This window comes from Vanessa cardui, chromosome 25 (assembly GCF_905220365.1).
Source record: "Vanessa cardui chromosome 25, ilVanCard2.1, whole genome shotgun sequence".
Lineage (NCBI taxonomy): Eukaryota > Metazoa > Arthropoda > Insecta > Lepidoptera > Nymphalidae > Vanessa > Vanessa cardui.
Genome location: NC_061147.1, coordinates 8,787,600 through 8,810,631, shown reverse-complemented (window position 1 = coordinate 8,810,631; position 23,032 = coordinate 8,787,600). Strand labels below are relative to the sequence as shown.

At 34.4% G+C, this 23,032-nt stretch overlaps 1 protein-coding gene across 17 annotated transcripts in view; it reads left to right on the top strand.

Moving 5' to 3' along the window:
* The window catches only part of LOC124540440 (muscle calcium channel subunit alpha-1-like), a 108,040-nt gene that overhangs the window by 46,515 nt on the left and 38,493 nt on the right, over positions 1-23,032 (top strand). For all 17 annotated transcript variants that reach the window (XR_006967144.1, XR_006967143.1, XM_047118004.1 and 14 more), the window contains exon 3: positions 20,899-21,128. Coding sequence is in view for 15 of the 17 variants with exons in the window: in XM_047118004.1 (XP_046973960.1) it covers positions 20,905-21,128 (224 nt within the window). In the remaining 2 variants the exon portion in view is untranslated. The remainder of the gene's footprint in view (positions 1-20,898; positions 21,129-23,032) is intronic.

Here is a 23,032-nt window from a genome sequence, read left to right as displayed (position 1 = left end):
CGATTGCTCTCAAACGTAACCCGGTCGATAGCTCTTTTAATTAGTTGCATATTATGTCAAACTAAGCTATCTAAGTTAAGCCTATATTTGTTATGACTAAAAATAAAACCTTCACGGAACATCACATTTGAAATACCTGTTAGATTATTCTGTAACCAAAACTCGAAACTCGTGCAGAAGAGACGTTTGAAATGTCAGAATTTGATATACGACAATGACTATAATAATGATAAAATTTATAAGATATACGTATCAAAATGGCATATCACCGTAACTCAGTTGTCAACATTTCACGAGTAAGTTTGGAATAAAAGAAGCATAAAATCTTATGCTGGATTAAAACCGTGGGAAATATACGATTTGATACTTTGGAACATATTCCACCACGCTACTCCCATTGGGGTTTAATAGTTATTTATGTAGCAGAATTTCGTTAAAATTAGACACATACAGGTTTGATACAAGATGAATTATATACACAAGTTAAACACATGAAAATTGTGTGATGCTTGCCTTAGCTTGAACCCGTAATTACGGTGTTTCGCAGTATAGTGTACGCGTTCCAACAAGTGGGAAATCTCGGCTTATTTTTATTTAAAAAAAAAAGCAAATAAAGTGAAACAATCATCTATCAGAATTGATTCTACTAAAGGCGTCATAGTTTAGCCATAGTTATTCAACGGATAAACTATTACTTCGAATGTATCGCGTGGTACCTAGATGAGACGGCACCAACTATGTGGGCCATAAAACACAAACAATAGCTTATCTTGAACGGAGGCAACGGTTTTAAAGCCATTAAGCAAACAAAGAGACTCATATATCGTAGGCGTATTAACAAAGAAGGAATGCTTATCGACGCAATATATTTACACTAGAAGTCGCTTTCGGCTTTGCTTGCGTTTTAGGGAGTTTCCTCTTTCCTTTCTTGGAGTTTTTGCTTCATAGCAAATTTCAGCAAATTTGGTTTGAAGCAGGCAGACAGAGTTACTTTCACATTTATAATATTAATGTACATTATACATACATTACATTAACAGCCTGTAATGTTCCCACTACTGGGCTATGGCCAGCCGCAGTCATCGGTTAACACTGGGCCATCTCGGCTCATTATATTTACAATACATATGTATTTGTGTGTCGTCACCATCTTGATTAAAACTTCACTTAACTAACATAAGCCTGTCAAGACGAAGAGAAAATTAATTTATCTAAATGAGATATTAATGTCTCGTAACGAACATTATTATACTCCTAAATTTATCTATCTTTAAATATAGAAAGCTTCTATATAACGTCACTGAACTCTATAACGGCTGGACCGATTCTTGTGTGCGTATGTGTGTGTGTGTGTGTGTGATAAGACTTGTTCTGGACAAATTTTATCTTATTCTTATTGTCTTGTCACCAAACCCTATATCGTCGTAGAGAGACCACGTGACATACATACAGTTATATTTATTTATATGTATATATAATGAAGATTTATTAACCGTAATGAGATTCAATATACGTCGATCTCAATCAAATAAGCTACACTAATATAAAAAAATGTTAAAGTTTCTTGTAGTTAAATTTCTTGTAGAGATAGTTTGAATTCCGTGGAAGGATATAGGCTACTAAATTCACCCCTTAAAGGGGTAAAATCATAGTTAAGCTTTATAAATTTCACGCTAGCAAAATCGAAGGTGCAGCTAGTACCGTATACGTATATTCAAATGGAAATTATTATATATAGAAACAATAACATATGTACAAACACGAGAAGTAAATATAAACTCGTACTACCGAGTTTCCGACTTCACAGAGCCAATACATCCTTCCTGTATTCGATTCTACGTTAAAATATCCGGCAGAAAATTTTCAAACAAATAACGTAACGGCTTCAAATGAATAAAATTAAAATTCATGGAACATATAAATAAATAAGGCCTATTATTGTGTACTAGACCATATACACTTATGTCTAGTAGAATTATAAATGTGAAAATTCTGTCTGTTTGTTACGCATACACAAAACCGAATTAAATAAAATTTTGTATAAAATCTTAGACCATTAAGACGTAGAATTGCATAACAAGCAAAATCGCGTGCAAAAACTAGTACATCATAAGAACTTCATAAGCTTGAAGTTAGCATTTGTGCAACAAAACCATCCATACAATAAAATATAATAAAATTGGAGTGTCTGTTTATAATATTAAAATAGCCCTGTTCTACTCAATACATATGTATACACGGTACATACACCATAATAACATTTTTTACAATTTTTGTCTGTCTCTCTGTGGGTCTGTCTGTTTGTTCCAGCTAATCTATGGAACGGCTGGACCGATTTTCGATCTTTCACTGGCAGATAATCGATATAATAAGGAGTAACTTAGGCTACAATAATATTTTTTGTTAAATTCAAACGCGTACAAGGTTGCGGGCACAGCTAGTATTAAATAATATAACATCATGTTAGAAACAACATGAAGTCAATCGGCTTATTCCCAAAGTTCTATCAAGTGTAATTCTAAATTTATCGAGTTTAAAAGCTTTAGCAAAGGTTCCTGAATGATTCTCTTAAATATGAACATTTTTCGACGTTGTGCTGGGATCCTGTTGTAAAGTCTTTATTGTATATAAAATAAAGACACATAATACTATCTTATCTTATAATATTATAAATGCAAAAGTTTGTGAGGATGGAAGTATGTATGTTTGGTGCACTTTCACGAAAAAACTACTGAATGGATTTGAATGAATTTTTACATTAATATAGGTTATACATTAGTTTAACACATAGGCTACAATTTATAATGATTTTATGTAATTTGGTCACTATATATAACAAGTAACCATGCAAAACTGGGGCGGGTCGCTAGTATAATTTAAGATGTATAATCTATATTAATATTATAAATGTGAAAGTAACTCTGTCTGTCTATCCGACGCTCTTTCACGACCAAACCGCTGAACCGAATTTGATGAAATTTTGTGTGAAGCAAACTTAAATTTCAAGAAACGCCAGAAGAAGTAACTTTTTTGCCTAACATATAATGTTACTTGGTGGTAGAGCTTAGAGCAAGCCCATCTGGGTAGGTACCACCCACTCATCAGTTATTCTACCGCCAAACAACAGTACGCAGTATTGTCGTGTTCCGGTTTGAAGGGTGAGTGAGCCAGTGTAACTACAGGCACAAGAGACATAACAACTTAGTTCCCAAGGTTGGTGGCGATTTGACGATATAAGGATTAATTAATATTTCTTACAGCTTCATTGTCTATGGGTGATTTTGACCACTTACCATCAGGTGGCCCTTATACTCGTCCGTCAACATATACCATAAAAAAGTAACATCCTAAAAGGCGAGCGAACCCGTGAGCAAGTACTAGTTATATTTATTTACTTCATACCATTACTCATATTCTCCCTAATATTATATCGTGATATTTAAAGCAATAAACATTCGCCATTATCATAAAAGATGATTACAATCCCGACGTTCAATTCAGTCTAGACGCACTATGCATTCATTAACCCATGCTCAAGATTTATAAATCATACTACAAGACAAAAGGGTCTATTAATACACGAAGTTTTAATAAAAAAATATCCATAAAGCTCGCTTAATTTATTACGAGTGATAAAGAAGAAGAATGATGCTAAAAGGTGGATTATTGCCGTTGACCTTGCTTGATTGGGAGATACTAATATATACTATATATTTATATTTTGACGACCTCCGTGGTCGATTGGTGTGTACACCGGTTTTCAAGAGTACGCCACTCCGAGGTCCCGGGTTCGATTCCCGGCCGAGTCGATATAGATAATCATTACTTTTCTATGTTGTCTTGGGTCTGGGTGTTTGTTGTACCGTCGTTACTTCTGATTTTCCATAACACAAGTGTTTTAGCTACTTACATTGGAATCAGATTAATGTATTGTGATGTTGTCTCATATTTATTTATTATTTATTATTATTATTATACCAATAAAAACAAAACGAACATCCCCTTAAGGTCATATCATTCAAGATGTTGAAGTCATAAAAAAAGTTTCTTAATGAAAAACTTAAGAGAAAAAAGCAAATAATTACGTAATCAAGAGGAACTTTGGTTATTTATTCCCATTACTTCTAATCGCCTTAAAATTTTGTAAACCAAAGTTGAAAATGCTATGAATATGTTGTAAGAAAATTAATATAAATTCAGAATATCATATATGAAATAGATTAGTGCGTACAGAGAAACTTCCACTTTCTGTGTATTAACTGTAGGTAGGCCCTATTGGCCTTTATGACGTCACTGGGCGAGAAAGTATTATAGTCGGCCTTGATGTTCGAACCCTCTGAATGACATTCATCCCGAAGGTTCCTCCTATGAGATCACACCCCAGAACTTAGTCGGTAGAATGAGGAGCGCTTCTGCTCATAGCTCTATTTAAATGACGTCATGGTCGTTTTCGTGACGTCACTAATCTGGGACCACGATTCCGAAGGCGAATTCAACACAGACATAAGTATATATACTTTTCTCCCGAACAAAACGATTGCGTGATTCAGAATCTATTGACTCAACGTCGACGACCTCCATGGTCGAGTGGTGTGTACACCGGTTTTCATGGGTACGCCACTCTGAGGTCCCGGGTTCGATTCCCGGCCGAGTCGATGTAGATTACCATTAGTTTTCTATGTTGTCTTGGGTCTGGGTGTTTGTGGTACCGTCGTTACTTCTGATTTCCATAACACAAGTGCTTCAGCTACTTACATTGGGATCAGAGTAATGTATGTGATGTTGTCTCATATTTATATATAACGTTTTGCGTATTTGAAGCAAATATCTATACACAAAATTAACCTGTAAGTAATCAGTACAAACATTTCGTAGTCTTTAATTGATATATGGACACTAAAACATGTGCTAACACCACATTACAAATCATATCTCCACGAATACATCATTCAAATAATTATTTATATCCCAAATATGAGTTTAAAACAACATTTTAAACTGATATGTAACATCTGCTGCGAAGTTCCGCGTTATGATTCACGGTCTCTGATATAATACCGATTCTGGTAAATATATTTTTAGAGATCACTCAAATTTCTTAATAAATGCCGATGATTGGTTGATTAAACATTTAAAATGACCAATCAGCTGCTTGTTTCATTTCTTCAATATGACCTTTATATAAATGCCAGTAAACATAGCATGCTGGAGTAAAGTCTTCTCTGCTTCAAGGAGAAGTATTGGACTATAATCCACCACACTAATTAAAAGTGGGCAGTTGAAAATAATTGAGGCAATTTACTACGATGCATTGCCCAGTTAGAGATGAATTATAATTTATTAGTCGTGTTGGTAACATCCAATCAGCAACATTCTACCGCCAAACCGCATTCCTTTGCATTCTTGTTTTTCGGTTTGTTGAGCCAATGTGAATGTAGAGATGGACATAAAAAATAGTTCCCGATATTGGTGGTTCTTTGACGATATCTCGACATCTACGGTCGGTGATGAACACTTACCATTTAAGTGGTCAATTCGCCAGCTCAAATCAAAATAAACTTTATTTAAATAGGCTTTTACAAGCACTTTTGAACTGTCAGTTTACAATTAAGTGTAGCTACCACCGGTTCGGAAAGTATATTCTACCGAGAAGAACCGTCAATAAACTTAGTAGTTACTCTTTTTTAACATTTAAAAAATACAAAGTCATTTAAGTTAAATACAATTATTGAAATTAACATATCCTGCTTGGAAGTCAACAGGTATTAACTCCACGCTTTTTTATTATCTATAAAATCTTGTAACGGATAATATGCTTTTTCTACCAATGTATTTTTTACAAACGATTTGAATTTACGAAACGGCAAAGTTAAAAATGTCTGCTTATCTACAAAAAAGGAATATATCATATCTTCCTCTGATTTCTGTAATGAATAACAGGGATACTCGCTATACACTAAAATGCATTCAAGCTTTCAGACTTCTGTTACGTAAGTGCTACTTTATTCCTCTCATAAAATGGTCATAAAAATAACATAAAGAAGTACTGCAGTTAGTGCACTCGTGGATAGTAAAAAACTCGACGCTAACCTACTTACGACTCCATAGAAGCACGGACTAATATTATCACACTTCGTATATTTGGCATCGACCTTGAAATATTGACACACTATGATCTAATAAACAGATATGTTATACTCATACTAAACAACAGAAAAAAGTGTGCCGCGCCGGGGACCGTTTATTTGACATTTCGTTACAAGTAAAAAGGATAGCTTGATAAAAACAATAAGTAAAAGGGATAACTAGATGTTTTAATTACGTAAAAAGTATTACTACATAATTATAACGTATTACTGGCATAATTATGATGAAAACGATTAAAGGCAAACGTCACAATTAGGACGTTTTCGAGTCTTCACTTTTTGCGCGTTAATGACATATCTGTTTACTAGAACATCATTGCACTATGATTAAGTGCATATAAGTGCGTGAAAGTTTGGACTCAGTTCTATAAATCTGATAGCACAATTTTATAAAATTGTTATTGATTCATATCATACTGTGTGAGCCGAGATGACCCAGTGGTTAGGATTCATCGGTTAAGGTGCACGTGGCACCTTATATAGCGGTTTCAAACCCAGGCAATTACCACAGAATATTCATGTGCTCAATTTCATCTCGTGCTCGGCGGTTAAGGAAAACTTCGTTAGGAAACTTCGTTGTCTGTCTGTCTGTCTGTCTGTCTGTCTGTCTATCTGTCTGTCTGTCTGTTTGTTCCGGCTAATCTCTAAAGCGATTTTGACGCTTATGCTACAATAATATATATTTTTTTTTATATTCAAAGGGTTTATCCATAACTTCAACAAAAAACTCTTGTTGTCGATCTAATGCAAAAAAAAGAAATTGTAACAATTTAGGTATATAGCAATAACTCCTAGAATTCGTCCTGCGTCGATAAAATCTCGCTATAATCAAAAAAAATCTACGTGAAGAAAAATCAAACCACGCGAAATCTTCTAAAAAAAATACTAAGTTTCGTCAGTACACTGACGTCATTGATCAACAATAGAATGACGCATAGAACTTCAAAGTGTGTTTACACTGCTTCCTACAGTGAAATTCTATGTAACTCGACCGAGTACTGAAGCGATGACGCCGTTTGAAAATTAAACTCTGAAATGTTTTTACAGTGAAATACTGGCAATTCTTACAATCTCTCTATTTATTTTAAGAATTATAAATATTGGACAACATCACATACATTACTCTGATCCCAATGTAAGTAGCTATAGCTTGTGTAATGGAAAATCAGTTGTAACGACGGCACCAGAAATACCCAGACTCGAGACAACATAGAAACTACTATCTATCCAGCAGTGTTTCCATATTTTGATGGTTAAAAAGAGATGTTTGTTTGTTTTTGTTTTATGGAATAGGTTGGTGGACGAGCATATGGTCCACCTGATGGTAAGTCGTCACCATCACCCATAGACAATGACGCTGTCAGAAATATTAACTATTCCTTACATCGTCACTGCGCCACCAACCTTGGGAACTAAGATGGTATGTCCCTTGCGCCTGTAGTTATACTGGCTCACTCACCCTTCAAACTGGAACACAACAATACTGCGTACTGTTTTAGAAAAATATGTGAGTTTTAGAAAAGATTCCACCACGTTTATCCAATGTGGGTTTGTATATATATGACGGAAATTCGGAAAAACATGGTAACACAAAGATCGCTTGATATTAAACACGCAATCTTGGTTGGTCGGACTTTTTGGTGGCCCTTTTGCATTTAACACATGCTACCACCAAACACCAAACAGCAAAGTTTGCATTATTGTGTTCAGGTTTGAAATATTAATGAGCTTGTGTAACCACAGAAGATTATATGTATGTAGTTGTTAAATGACGATTGAAAAGTGCGTGTTAAAGCCTTCTTGAATAATGTAATTTTTAAATTCTGATTATCCTTTTTTAAATTCTTGAAATTAAAATTAGTGTCAAGAAATCTCCAAATAAGTTTTTTTTTAAGAAGAGGTTCTTCTTTATTATTATTCGTCCAAGTTCAACAATTAGGTCAACGTTTATTAACTTAAACAAAGAAGGTTCCATATAACTAGTGAGTAGTGGACCTACGTCATCAGTTAATGTAACTCTTCAGATCGTAGGCGGTCACCAGCCCGTATGACTCATTGAGCTACATTTTATAGATTTTCATCGAACACAAACTTAGTGCCACCTACGCTTTATCGAACTATATTTTTCATTATATATTTTAATGAATAATATTTATGATTGAAAGTTTCAATATGTGCATTTCAGAAGACAATCAACAAAAATAATTGTTCGATTTATTTATCACTGCCCGTCCCGGCTTCACACCGGTGGACATAAGTTTTTCTTAACCTTTTATTATTCCTATTTTCCGACATGTTCAATAATTTTCTTTTCTATTTCAACTTAGACAAAAACCTTAATAAATCTTCTTTAAGAATACTATATCTTTACTACCGTAATAGCTGAAAATCCGTTAAGTAGTTTTGGAGTTCCGGGAGAGGCCGCGGACGTGCTGCAAAAGATCCCGTAGCCTCTCCGTTTTCCGTGCTGTGGCGGCCATCGCAGTGGGTTTTAGTGAGTACAATCTCACATAACCCGGCCTCCCCCCCAGGAGTCGGGTATCTATGAAGACCCTACCCCTTACTTCACTTTACCCTGCGTCAAAAAAAAAAAAGTAGTTTTGGATTCACGAACATACGTCTGATAGAAGCGGCCGGGGGAGTAGTTTAATAATATGTAGTGATACTGACTATGGAGTCCGATGATCCCTGCGAAGTGTTTTAAGTATGCCTTGTTAGTCTAGTGCAGTGATTCCCAAAGTGATCCAGGTGGACCCCCAGGGGTCCACGGGAGACATAATGGGGGTCTACCTAGGCGTGAATAAAAAATGGGGGTCCATAAAATGTTAATGGGTCTACGAAAATTTATCTGTTTTTGATGGTAAAGAGCAAAATTGTAAGTATAGTTATATTACCTTATTATTTTTTTCTTGTAATTTTATTCTTTTAATAAGTAAAGTGTTAGAAAACGTACTATTTTTCCTATCGGAATATAGTGACAGAACTCAGAAGCGACACAATTTTATTTTTTTTGGTGAATTTAAGAATGTGGTAGAAATATAGCAGCACCGATTTTCGGGGGTCCACCGAAAATAATAAAATTTTGAAAGTGGTCCACGAGAAAAATAAGTTAGGGATCTACTGGTCTAGTGGTTTGATATAAAGCCATAGTTCTCATGGTTCTAGGTTCAAATTATCTTTTCTTAATTCGACTGTTAAAACCCTAAAAGCTAGACAGATCGAAAAAGGAATTTAGCTTATTACCGCTTCTCAATAGAACTTTAAATCTGTCCTAATATTACTAAGAAGTAAAATTCGCATTCTATGTAGGGAACAATCTCAGGAACTAATGATCCATTAAAAAAAAAGTTAGTAAGCTAAGTAATTCTTGAGTGCTATAGGATATTAATTATATTCATATAACATTATTTTCTTTATTAATTACTTGAACCAGTGCTACAACCAATCGGAACGCTATAGTCACTTGTTTACTGTCAAGGCAATGTTTTATGAGAAGCTACATTATAATGAGACGTCCAAAAAGTTTCCTGTACGAACACTCTCAATTATGGTAGTTAACAAAGGTAAAGTAAAGTAACAGCCTCTAAATTTCCCACTGCTGGGCTAAGGCCCCTCTTCTATTAAGGGTTCGAAACACATTCCACCACGCTGTTCCAATGCTTGTTGATGGAATGCACGTGTGATAGAATTTCGATGAAATTAGACATATGCAGCTTTCCTCACGATGTTTTCCTTCACCTCCGAGCACAAGGTGAATTATAAACACAAATTAAGCACATATATATACAATGGTGCTTGCCTGGGTTTGAACCCGAAATCATCGGTTAAGATGCACGCGTTCTAACCACTGGGACATCTCAGCTCAGTTAACAAAGGTAACAAGTTAACAAAGATAGCAAGGATAAAATATGTCGTATGTAAAAAATGTACCAGGGATCCCGAACTACTAGTTTAATCTATTTTTGCAAAATGACGGAATGTAAGATCTTATAACAACCTATTGGAAAAAAGTATATTTTAATTTTGACCAATCAAATTCAACGCCCGTCCAAGGGTTTAATTACATACAATCGCGTACTGTAAACTAAAAATCAAATCATTGACAACATACTCAAATTGCATACAAATTGAAAAATGTGCTCCATTTTATTATTGTATTCTAGAAACTAATTTAAACGTTTGAAACATTCAAATGTTCAAGTTTCACAATGGAATCCGGTGGGTGGAATGAATCCATTTGTTTGAGTACATCCGGTTTACACGGATTGAAAACTATCGTAAATTATTTCATATCATATTTAAATAGACCATCGGAAAGATAACATCTATTACTTATAACGTTTCACATAAAGCATTTTTATTGCAAATAGATGTTCAAATTTAACGATGATCAAAATTTATTCGTCTGTCTTAGATAGCGTCTTAAATATATTGTGTCGATATTGACACATATATTTTGATGTAAATGTTGGGCTGATATTATGTCATGCCTGGGTAGGTACCACCCACTAATCAAATATTCTACCGCTAAACGCGTATTGTTGTGTTCCGGTTTGAAGGGTGAGTGAGCCAGTGTAACTACAGGCACAAGGGACATAGCATCTTTGTTCCCAAGGTTGGTAGCGCTTTGACGATGTAAGGAATAGTTAATATATCTTACAGCGTCATTGTCTATGGGTGATGGTGACCATTTACCATCAGATGGCCCATATGCTCATCCGCCAACCTATTCCATATAAAAAAACTCAGTAGTTATTCTTTTTCCTATTGGTCCATTGAAATATTACAAGTTAAGGGCCAAACGACTATTGTTATTATTATATATAACGCCAAACCCACAAACTTGGGGTTAAGAATGTATTGGCTCTCCCTACATGCCCATAAATGAAATTGCGTCCACTAGGAAATGTTCAGTCAATGTAACATTTCAATGGACTAAATATATAATTATTTATTTCGCTTAAATTTAAATAAATATATAATATCCTGCTGGAAAGACAACAAGTATTTAAACAAATTTAATACCTGTCAAATTCAAATGTCTGTCAAACATTATGTACCAAAAAGTCATTAAATTAAACTAAGAATGGAATTTAGTTGAAGTTATTGTGGACAGAATGTTACCATAAGCAAAAAAAAATACAAATTGTTTTTCAAATCTTTAATGTAATCCCTTAAAACTTCGTACAATAATAAAATATACTTATACTTTTTAAAAACAAATCAAATTGACGTCGATACATAAAAAAATAATTTAACAATACGTTTTGTTACCATCGAACCATTCACCATTCTGTAACATTCTATATTTAATAATTAAATCACTACATTATCTATTACTTCTTATTTATGGCTTTTGTTATTGCGGTTTCATACATTATCTTATATTATTTCAATTAATTCCACCCGACTCTATGACGTTTATGAAGAAGTGCGGCAGATGTTCCCGCCAAAAAGTGACAGCGCGATAAACAGATAATAAATCACATTTCTTCTATTTCTGTACTGTGACGTTGACACAAGGGCATTAAACCTTTTTGTAAACTCAAGTCTTGCCATTACTGATTAAAAAACTATATATATTTTATATCACTTCTTCCACATATCGATATCGTATTACACTGCTCATCATCATCAGCCCGTACCCGTCCACTGCTGGGCATAGGCCTCTCCAAGTGCACGCCACTGTGGTCTTTCTCCGGCTGCTCGCATCAGGCTCCTGCCTGCCGCCTTGCGTAAATCGTCACTCCACCGTGCCTGAGGACGTCCTACACTACGTTTGCCGAGTCGCGGTCTCCACTCTAGAACGCGTTTTCCATAACGGTTGTCGGTTCTGCCACAAATATGACTAGCCTACTGCCACTTCAGCTTACTAATACTTATACTGTTCGATTAGTATATTTTAGTTATATCTCCTGAACTTTACGATACACAATTAAAATTGTTTTCGTATATAAAGAACTGTCCGTTATATTTATGGCCTTGGAACTCTGTATTCCCTTCGGTACATTTACTAAGTGGTCATAGTAACGCTTGCGTAAGAACAACAACATATTAATATTCGAAATAATTTAGACCATTTTCTGAAAAATAAGAAAGTTTTGTATTATATTATATTTAAGTAAAAGTAAAAAAATATTGTACATTAAAAATATTAAAAAATAGGATCTGTACACATTACAATTCATTGATTTTGAAGGGTGTACAAAGACTGTATAAAGCTAATTGATTTTATGGACTAAGAGAATAAAAACAATACGAAAAAAGCCTACCTACAATTTCCTTTCTTTACTAAAATTAATTATATGTTATACATTGTCATTTGAAATTATACAATTATGTATTTTAGTGTATTGTAATATCAACATCAAACAAATGGTCGCTTAAATAATTTTACGCATCTAAACCAAGTAATTGAAACCCTGTAATTATTTATAAAAATCTCTTCATTTCTAGCTCAAAATACATCAATACAAAAACCTCATTAGAAAGATCATTTATTATTAATGAAAATCGTTTACAGCACCATATGTCTAGTCGTTTCTAAAACAACGTACAACAGATAATTTTTTTTTTCATGCTTGTAACATTATTTACCCCTAAATACCGCGTTAGCCGTCAAATGTTCCGTGTAAACGAACCTCAGACACGCAAGAACTAATAATTAAAGTTTTCGGACAAAAATAGATGGCCCGTCCAAAGCAACACTTGTTTTAATAATAAAGAACGTTAAAACGCCAGTCACTTTAAATTAACTGGACAAGTGATGTATGTTTATTAACGCTGTCAATGGTTGTAGGGTACCTACATGCTCATTTATTTTACCGCCAAGCAGTAATACTGTGGTGATATATTACTGTTAAAAAGATCTAAATATGCGGGTCCTATGTAAATTTACTTTTGGCCCTTGGCGTACTGGTGTGCAAAAACTCTTTTGTACTAATATAATAATTTATTAACATAAGAATTAACAACATTAAATGCTTAAATATATATACAAATATGAACTAAAACTAGTTACTGTATAAATCTTGACCGCGTGGAATGGTGGCAAGAAAGCAGCATTTCCCCGTTGAATCGCAATTCCAATCCTCTGGGCAAAAAACGAGCCAGCTCTCCTGTCACCAGTGGAGGCAATAAAGCGATGTGTTATACTTTTGATGAAGCTTTTTGCACCACTACTCCAAGGGCCAAGCGTTTCGATAGGAAATGGAACAAAAAAGTAATTAGATATAATACACGAATATTTAGCTCTTAACATTGTTTCTCGGATATGAGATGGGGCCAGTGTGTCAACACATGTGGCGTCCCACAAAAGGGCCCGACCTGGGACGTGCCCAGGGAACCAATGTTAATCCATCAGGTCTCTTACCATCATCACGACTAATTCCACGAGGATCAGTAAGAGCAGGAACGTCGATGGTGGCAAGAGCCCTTTTTATTATGTCATTAACCGTGGCGGAAAATAATTAACTTTTAATTTTATTCTATAAACATAATACAATAGACTACAGTATATTACATAAACATAATACAGATACAGTAATAAAGTACAATTAAATTTATATCCTGCTTCAAATTCTTACTCCACTATGTACACGTGTCGTTTGAATAAAATTTTAATCTAATTATTGGAAAAAATTAAAAGACTAGTAAATTTGAATAAAGAAACGAATGCCTTACCTCAAAGGATCCCAGAGAATTGCGTGCGAAATCGGAATCCGTATAACTTTAGCATTACAAGAAAATAACATTATTTTTTTATCTGTGGCTTTTGTTGGTTCCGAGAGGGCACAGATTATTTCGCCAATGTCACGTGCGAGATGTTACATATTGATTTCCAGAGAAAAACCAGTATCTGTCAATGTCAATGTCAAAATCAAAAAAGAGTTCTGTCAGATTTGACATTTGACAGAAAAACAATAATGTATAGTACGACACAACTTAGATGTCGCATTCCTGCATTTTGTCATCTTCAGAAATTTCTATTATAACTATTTTATTTAAGTATATTGAAAGATATAATATCAAACTCTGAGTTAGTTTAAGTATATATTATTTATATAATAAGTATATCTATGTAGGTAGTTTTATTATTTTGTATCTTAGTGGGTGTTGGTGTATTATATTGTGATGTCCTATTTGTTTTAGATCGTGCTACTGGTCATTGGGCAGAACGAGAAAGAGCTGTATTAAGCAACCACGTGTATTTTTCAACCCTGACACTGGCAGAATTGTCAACCTATTGACAGAGGCCATAAATATAAAAAATTGAATTGAATTAGATGTCGCATCGGCAAAATTCGTAAAACCGATCACATCCGAATTGAGTACGCTATACCAAATTATCAATATTTATTTCTCATCCGAATATGATCTTTGCACAAACGTAATAACTTGTAATATCATATGACCTAATATATTCATCAATTTGACGCGTGGATTTACATACATTTGCTTTCTCTGACGCGTGAATCTATAGCGACGAATAGCGTCGAATGGCGCGATACGGAGCTATTTCTATTGGTTGTGTAAGTCGGCAGTAATCGGTTTTATTTTCAAACCATTGCATTTTCCGATGCTACATCTAATTTGTGTCCTACTATACATAATTTACCTTATAAAGCAAAAGTCAACCATTATAACTAGAACCGCTAATTTTAATAAATACTCTGCATAACTAGTTTATATACTTGGTCCACATTAGATACAGCTCTAGTATTAGTAATTTGTATGATTGATAGGAATTGTGATATTAATGGCATTCCGCTTACAGCGTCGGTCATTTGAGCGTTGATTAATGAAGTTTTGCAAATAAAATGGGAAATCAAAGTCGACCTTATACGCTACTATTTATAACAATTATAATACAACTAGATCAGTACACTTGATGGTAGGGCTTTCCAAACCCTACTGGTTCGGTACCAGTCACCATAATTTCTAATGTGAAAAAACAATACTTTGCCATATTCCGTTTGAAGGTTAGAGTTACCTTTTTATCTTGCTGGAATAATGCCTTACTCGTTTCTCCCACGTGGAAATGTGGGGTTTGGGGTTACACACTGACCATCAAGTAATATTGATAGAAAGCTCAATCTACTATTTTTTTTACCCGCTCAAGCCATGTTGATAAACCTATATCTAATCTGGATTTTACAAGAAAATTTACAGGTGAAGTTTTTTTTTTTAATATACATTTATATACACGAAATTCAGTATTGCCAGATATAATTTAAAAAAATCATATCCTGCTCGCCGATTCAGTGACGGCTTTAATTCTCAAGTGAACTCTTTAGTCCCTTAACTGATAATCAGATGAAACAGCAATTCAACAGGACTGGATAGAATTCAGGCGCTAGACCAACGGCCTTACCTGAAACGAGAGAGGTTACACTGTAACTTTTTACCTTCCGTCTACCAATGGAAATTCCTGTAAAGAAAAACTTAAATAACATTTTACTGGCCAGACTACGAACCAGGGTTCAAGGCCAATCGTAAGCGATCCCGTGGCGCCCGCCGAAAGACGGAGAGGGTACCGCTGCTTTTTTAGTAGATAAACCCGGCGCACCTGGGTGCACTCAGTGTCCAGGGCTCCGGAGAGTCCCCCCCCCCCCCATTTAACATCACGTGGGGGAAGCGCGTAAAGCGTTTTTCCAGCGAGAAAAAAAAGGGTTCAAGGCCAGGACATCATTATATTCAGACAAATTAAATAGCCAATCAAGCCAATAAAAAAATATATAACCTGCTTTTATTTGCTGAAAAAGGTTGAATACATCAAAAAATCTTTTTATTAAAGATAATAAAAGATGTCTCGATGTATTCAACTTCCCAACAATGAGGCCCTCACGAAACAATCAGTAGCGATATACAGATCGCGAAACAGAATACTTCATTAAAAAACCTCAAAGTACATTGTAATGAAGTAATCTGATCTTACAAAAGCCCTTTCCCGGGGCTCACGTCATTGCTTTGTTGTATAAATAAACAACATCAGCGTAATAAAAGGAAAAGAGGTTGGATCATTTTTTGACATTCATGCTCGAGAATAATTAACTATATTCACAACAGTCTTAGGAAACATTCAAAATGCTTCTGTATCAAATTAAAAAATGTATAAAGGACAACAACAACAGCCTGTAAACTTCCCACTGCTGGGCTTTGGTCTCCTCTCCCTTTGAGGAGAAGGTTTGGAACATATTCCACCAGTTCCATTGTGGGTTGGTGCACAGACACATTAGACACATGCAGGTTTTCTCACAATTTTTTCCTTCATGAATTATAAACACAAATTAAGCACATGAATATTCAGCAGTGCTTGCCTGGGTTTGAACCCGCAATCATCGGTTAAGATGCACGCCTTCTAATCACTGGGCCATCTCGGCTCAATAAAGGAAGTCTATGCAAAATATTATTATATAGTTAGAGAGTTTGTGGCTGATCACCTTGGGAATGAAAATTATTTCTTGATATACTGAATATACCCAATCGATCTTAAATTGACAATGTAAAAATGAAACCAGCTGAGTTTCTTTCTGTGGGAGATACTAAAATGTTAATTAATAAGTAAATAGGTGTCTCATTTTAATTTATTAAATTCATACACGTAATTTAAGTGCGGAAAAACAGTGAGATTCCTGTCATTCCAATCCGAACCGGTGAGAATTTTAAATATAATTTAATATCACAAATGATTCAAGAGTTCTCGTAAAAATTTATAATTTTCATTCAGTTATTAAACTTGCTTAATAATTTTTTTTTTCTATTATCAAAATATTGTCGGTACATTATTGATAGCTAAACAAAAACTTAATAGTTTTTTAGTTGAGCTAGCTAATGTCAGACTTGATTCAAAAAAAATTGCGTAAAAAAGTTCACCAGAGTTAAATCCGAGATCATCTATTAAAAATAATGTATATTCCACTGGACAGTATCGTCCATCGTATCTATCTGACCAGAAATAAAACTAACGCTAACATCAAGGTTGTGAGATCTAAAATAAACATTACAAATACATATTTTATGAAGAGCAATAATAATTAGAGCGCTATGTTTAATACACTTTATTTTACGAACCGTATTTGAATACCATGAGGCGTCTTAAATCTCGACGATTTATACGTAAAAGCATCGTAAAATGAGCATAATCCATGTCTTATTACCGCTGGACAAAGGACCTGTTCTGGACAGATATTTTTTTATATAAGTTGCTCGTAATAAAAAAAAATCCCGCTGGGTTTCTTTCGGAGGTTCTTCTCAGGTCCGATGTATTAATTTCCGAACTGGTGGTAGACTTTTAAAAATCAATAAACATGTGTAACAATTCCATATTTAATAAAGATTTTGGACTTTGATTTTGATTTTGGAATAACTGATCTGGCCAAAAACCGTCACGTAAAAAAGGCGACCTGTTCCATTCATTAAATACAATTCATTCATTCTTTATATAATACGAGATGACGCCCGTGGCTTCGCTCCTGTTTTAGGTTGTTGGTTGTCATATGTTAGGCAAACAAGTAGCCTATGTCCTTTCTTGGAGCTCAAGTTTGCTTCATACCAAATTTCATCAAATTCTATTCCGTCGTTTGACAGTGAAAGAGCGACAGAGACACAGAGACACATTTATAATATTAGTATAAATTATTTAAAGTAATATTTTATTCCTGTGTTAATTGACATGTTCGTTATTGTATTATTCTAAAACTTTGTCAAATTAATTCATTATATCGGACATGTTATATGAAATGTCAAGTGAAAACATCCTTCTTCTAAGCGGCAGTCACAGCATCTTTTTATTTTAAATTGGCTCTGGCAAATTAGTCATATAATACCATATAAAGTTTTCGACTCTTCAATTACTGAGTTACTTCTTCTTCTCGGTAGAATCAACATTGCCGGTAGTAACTTTTAATACCGTAAAATGCAAATAAATAAAGCATATTTTGATTATGATCGCTTAACTTGTCCGTACACATTGGCGCCGAAAGAAGCATTAACCATTTCTTACACTATAAATCTGTTACCAACACGCTATATTTATTGATACACTTATTAAAGCAACGTATTAATTTAATTATTAATAAATCTCGATACAGTTGTTTTAATTAATTTTATGTATGCATATAAAAGCGAGTCGGTCTTCAAAATTTTACGATCGATTTAAATGTCTAAGTTTTTTTTTCATAATAGCGTTACAGTATATTTTTACAAGATGAGTTATTGAATTCCCTACCGCTGAGGTTAATTTATGTATGTTTTAAACAAAAGATAAACAGTTTATTTAACAACGTTATGCTCATTTAGAAATAACGTATTTTTTAAACGTTTATATTCATACACGCAAACTACCGAAGCGTATTAGTGTACTGTAAACCTAATATCAAGGCCCGGTCTTAATAAATAAATATATAACATCACATACATTGTGATCCCTATGTAAGTAGCTAAAGCAATTGTGTTATTGAAAGTCAGAAGTAACGATGGTACCGCAAACACCCAGACCCAATACAAGACAGAAAATTAATGACCATTTTTCTGCTTCGACTTGGTTGGACAAAAGCCTTGAGAATTATCCATATATTTATCAAACGGCGTCATTTTTATGGTTAATAAGAGATGTGAGTTTTAAAAAAGATTCCACCATACTTGTCCTCTGCGGGTTTGGAAATTCAAAAAAACATGGTAACCCAAAGATCGCTGATATCTAACACGCAAGCTTGGTTGTTGGGCTTTTTGCTCTTTTTCGGGACCTCGGAGTGGTGAATCCTTAAAAACCGGTGTACACACCACTCGACCATGGAGCTCGTCAAAACTCATAACTGATGATACGGAGCTAAGGGAGGGTTTTTATTGCCTAGCAATAAATAAAGTAGTTACAGTCAAGGCCAATGTTGGTTAAGGCTTAGGATAGACAAGTGGTAAAATTTCATTGAATATTAAAATTTTAGCGAGATAGCTGCACTTAACAACAGTAATGGAATATTTAATCAAAAGTATTAAATGTCATATTGAAGACATTTATACCTAAGACCTACTCATATATACCGCCACTCACTCAGTGTAACTTAGAGTATAGGAGACACGACATCCTTTGGTGGTATATTGGTGTGATTGGCGCCAATGTTGGTGGCCAATCAATTAGTACTTACTAGTATAGCAGTTAACAACAAGGTAAACACAAAAAAGACCAAATCCATATCTATATGTTAGAGATCTTTCTACTTTTTTTTATAGCTCAACTCTAAACATTCTACACTTCTATAGAATCGTTTGATCTCGCCCTGTAATTAAACTGTTCAATGAAATTTTTATTCGACGATTTGTATTGTATTTCTTTGAAATACGCAAGCAGATACATTTATAGTGAGAACATTGTAATAGCTGACATCGAGTTTGTTTCACCTGGCAAAGGGCATTGTCAGTTACCAAAGTTATAAGGACGAGCATATGGGCCACCTGATGGTAAGTGGTCACCATCACCCATAGACAATGACGCTGTAAGAAATATTAACTATTCCTTACATCGTCAAAGCGCCTCCAACCTTGGAAACTATGATGCTATGTCCCTTGTGCCTGTGGTTACACTGGCTCACTCACCCTTCAAACCGGAACACAACAATACTGCGTACTATTATTTAGCGGTAGAATATCTGATGAATGGGTGGTACCTACCCAGGCGGGCTTGCACAAAGCCCTATCACCAAGTGAACTTACTTTTCATGTGACCAATAATAAAAAATGTTAGAAGTACAATTAAATACTGAAATTTTGACGCTCTTGTCAAAAAAGAACCAAATCATGCACCTAGTATTTAAGTAGGCTCTTTCGAACACTTTTAAAACGTCTTTAAATTAGATGCATTACATCTGTGAAGTGTAATGGAGACTCCATCAAATTTAATCATAATAAATATTATTTGAGTTGGACTTTTACAGACTGAAAAGTAAACCCTAAATAAACAGGTTCATTTGTTGTTCATTATACATGTGATGTTATCATCTTAAACCTAATGATTTTATAATGGTATTTTGACGTTTAAAAAGACCAACTTTAATGCTTTTATGGGTCTCCAGACCTTGAAAAAATCTGAGTTCTTACGAAACAAATCATAGGACCAACTACATACAGTGGCGATTTACAAATCTGCCACTATTAGGCTAATAGGCTATTCAATTTTTGCCGCCCCTACTTTTTTTGCAACATTTATGATTCGTGTTCTATCGTCCTCATTACATCGGTTTTTCCCGTTATTAGTATGAATATAAACTAGGTGATATTTTGTCAGTTACTAGATTGTTTTTCTAACCCGCTATGTAGTGACGAGAATAAGGATTATGGATGTACATATAATTACCCTTTTTTTTATTTTAGTAACATAATAACAAATTTGGGCTATTTGGTATTCTAAATCTGCCGCCCTAGGCTCCAGCCTACTTAGCCTATTGAAAGTTTACAACTTTTTAACAAGCAATACTTGTATATGTAAAGCTGTTAATGTATGAATTGTGCTTGGTAACACATTGGCAAAACAATTTCCACGTAACATACTTTGAGATATTTTAAAGATACTGGTAATCTTTGTTAGGCGGCCAAAAAGATTGACCAATTGATCCAACGCCAACGTCTATACTGGTGACATTTTATTACCGATTGACACATACGCCTGTTTGAAAATTAAGTTAAAAATTATAAAAAAACCTATATAAATAATTAAAATGACCTAGCTCCAATAATTTATACATATAATCTTTTTCAGATCAAAATGAATGCCACAGAAGGTGCTGGCGAAGATGTGGCAGCGACTCCAACCACACCAGCGGCAAATCCCACGCCAGACGCCGGGCCCCTCATACCAGTACCCGTAGCTCCACGCAAGCCTGCTCGACGAGGGCCGAAGGTGCAGCAAGAGAGACCGAAAAGAGCTCTCTTTTGCCTTACCCTCAAGAATCCGCTAAGAAAATTGTGTATAGATATCGTTGAATGGAAGTATCCTTTGCAAGTATATTATTTATCAATAATTTAAGTCTAGAGACATAAAATTAATATTACTTGACTTTATGACACACTTCATATAATACTTGTAATTTCAAAAGATATGCAGTATATGCAATACGTTATAAATTAAATTATACTCGTAAAGTATTCTAACAACCAGTGGAATAGAAGAAAAGTTAAGTGCCCAAATGGTACTTATGGGAAATCTTTAAAGTAAATAAACCTCATTTACCAAAAGCAACCTATTTACGCTTCAGGCTTTCTCCGTTTCTACCAAAGATTCATATCTAAATGCTGGGCTATGGTTGCTATCTTACTGTTTATCGTTTGGTGAATGAACCGATTACATGTACAAGGGACATAACATCACAGTTGGGTGTTGCAATTGTCCAAGGGCGCTTGACTTTTCATCAGGCGAGCCACCTGCTCGTTTGCCACCTATAACAGCCAATGAGCGGTGATTGCCACTTATCATCAGGTGGCATAATAACCTCTCATATAGAATGACTCAAACAAAAGAAAAAAAAAATTGGTAAGATCCCAAAAATGCAAAGTTATTCAAATAGAACTTTCAACTTCATGAGGTTTTCCTTACAACAGATGTGACCTATATACTTGTTCTCTCGATGCTATTGAAAAATTGCAATACCTGGCCCGATGGCTGAAAGCCAAATCCATCCAAGCGTGATTAGACCGTTCAATTCAGCTCTAGTTCCGGGTTGGCATAAACGAAGGTCGTCGTCAGGACCCGAGAGAAAAATATTATCTATACATATAATAAAATTGTAGTGTCTGTTTGTAATATTAAAATAGCTCTTTTTACTCAATGCATATGTATACGGTACATATACCAAAATAACATTTTATACATTTTTTGTCTGTCTGTCTGTTTATTCCGGCAAATCTCAAGAACGGCTGAACCGATTTTGACCGGACTTTCACTGGCAGATAATTGATATACTAGGGAGTAACCTAGGCTACAATAATATTTTTTTTTTGTTAAATTCAATTTATTTATTTTATTATTTATTATTTTATTTATTTATTATTTAAATTCAAACGCGTAAAAAAAGGTCGCGCGCACTGCTAGTTTGTAACATTTATGATCTCTAATTATAATAGAATTTGTTTAATTCAGGAAGGTATATAGGTAAGGTTTATATTTTAAATTATAATGAAACTTAGTTGACTTAAAAAGACTTGAAAAACTTAGAGAGTAAGATAAATAAACTAAAGTTTTTATACAACTTAAACAAAAGGGAAGCTATTAATTCGACTGATTGCTTTGAAGTTTCTTTTTCTTAATTATTTTCGTCGATTGCAAACAAATTTTAACGTTTAACTCGCTGGCATTCTAGTCGAAAAAGGATTTCGAAGTATCCCATTCTGAGAGCAATTTGAACTCACCTCTCACTCACAACTCACTCACAATATTACATACCGAAACTGCTTACTATGCTACTGCTGAAATAGTCCGTTAACATATTAAATAGATGATAAAAAAGCGTGCAGTTAATAAATGTTGACTTCCAAGCGGGATATATTAATTTAAACAATTGTTATTAACTAACATGACTTTGTATTTTTTAAATTTCGAAAAAGAGTAACTACTGAGTTTGTTGCCGGTTCTTCTCGGTAGAATCTACTTTCCGAACCGGTGGTAGCTTCAATTAATTGTCAAATGACGATTCAAAAGTGCTTGTAAAAGCCTACTTTAATAAAGTTTATTTTGATTTGATTTGATTTGATATAAGTAAATAAAGACTTAGTATTAATTAAAGGTCTTCGACCAGCCATGGCGTTTGGATATGATTTACGAGTTTCACTCACTGGCAACATATTGTCTAAGAGTTGATTGTGTGATGTCCAAGTTTATTTCATAATATATAACATGC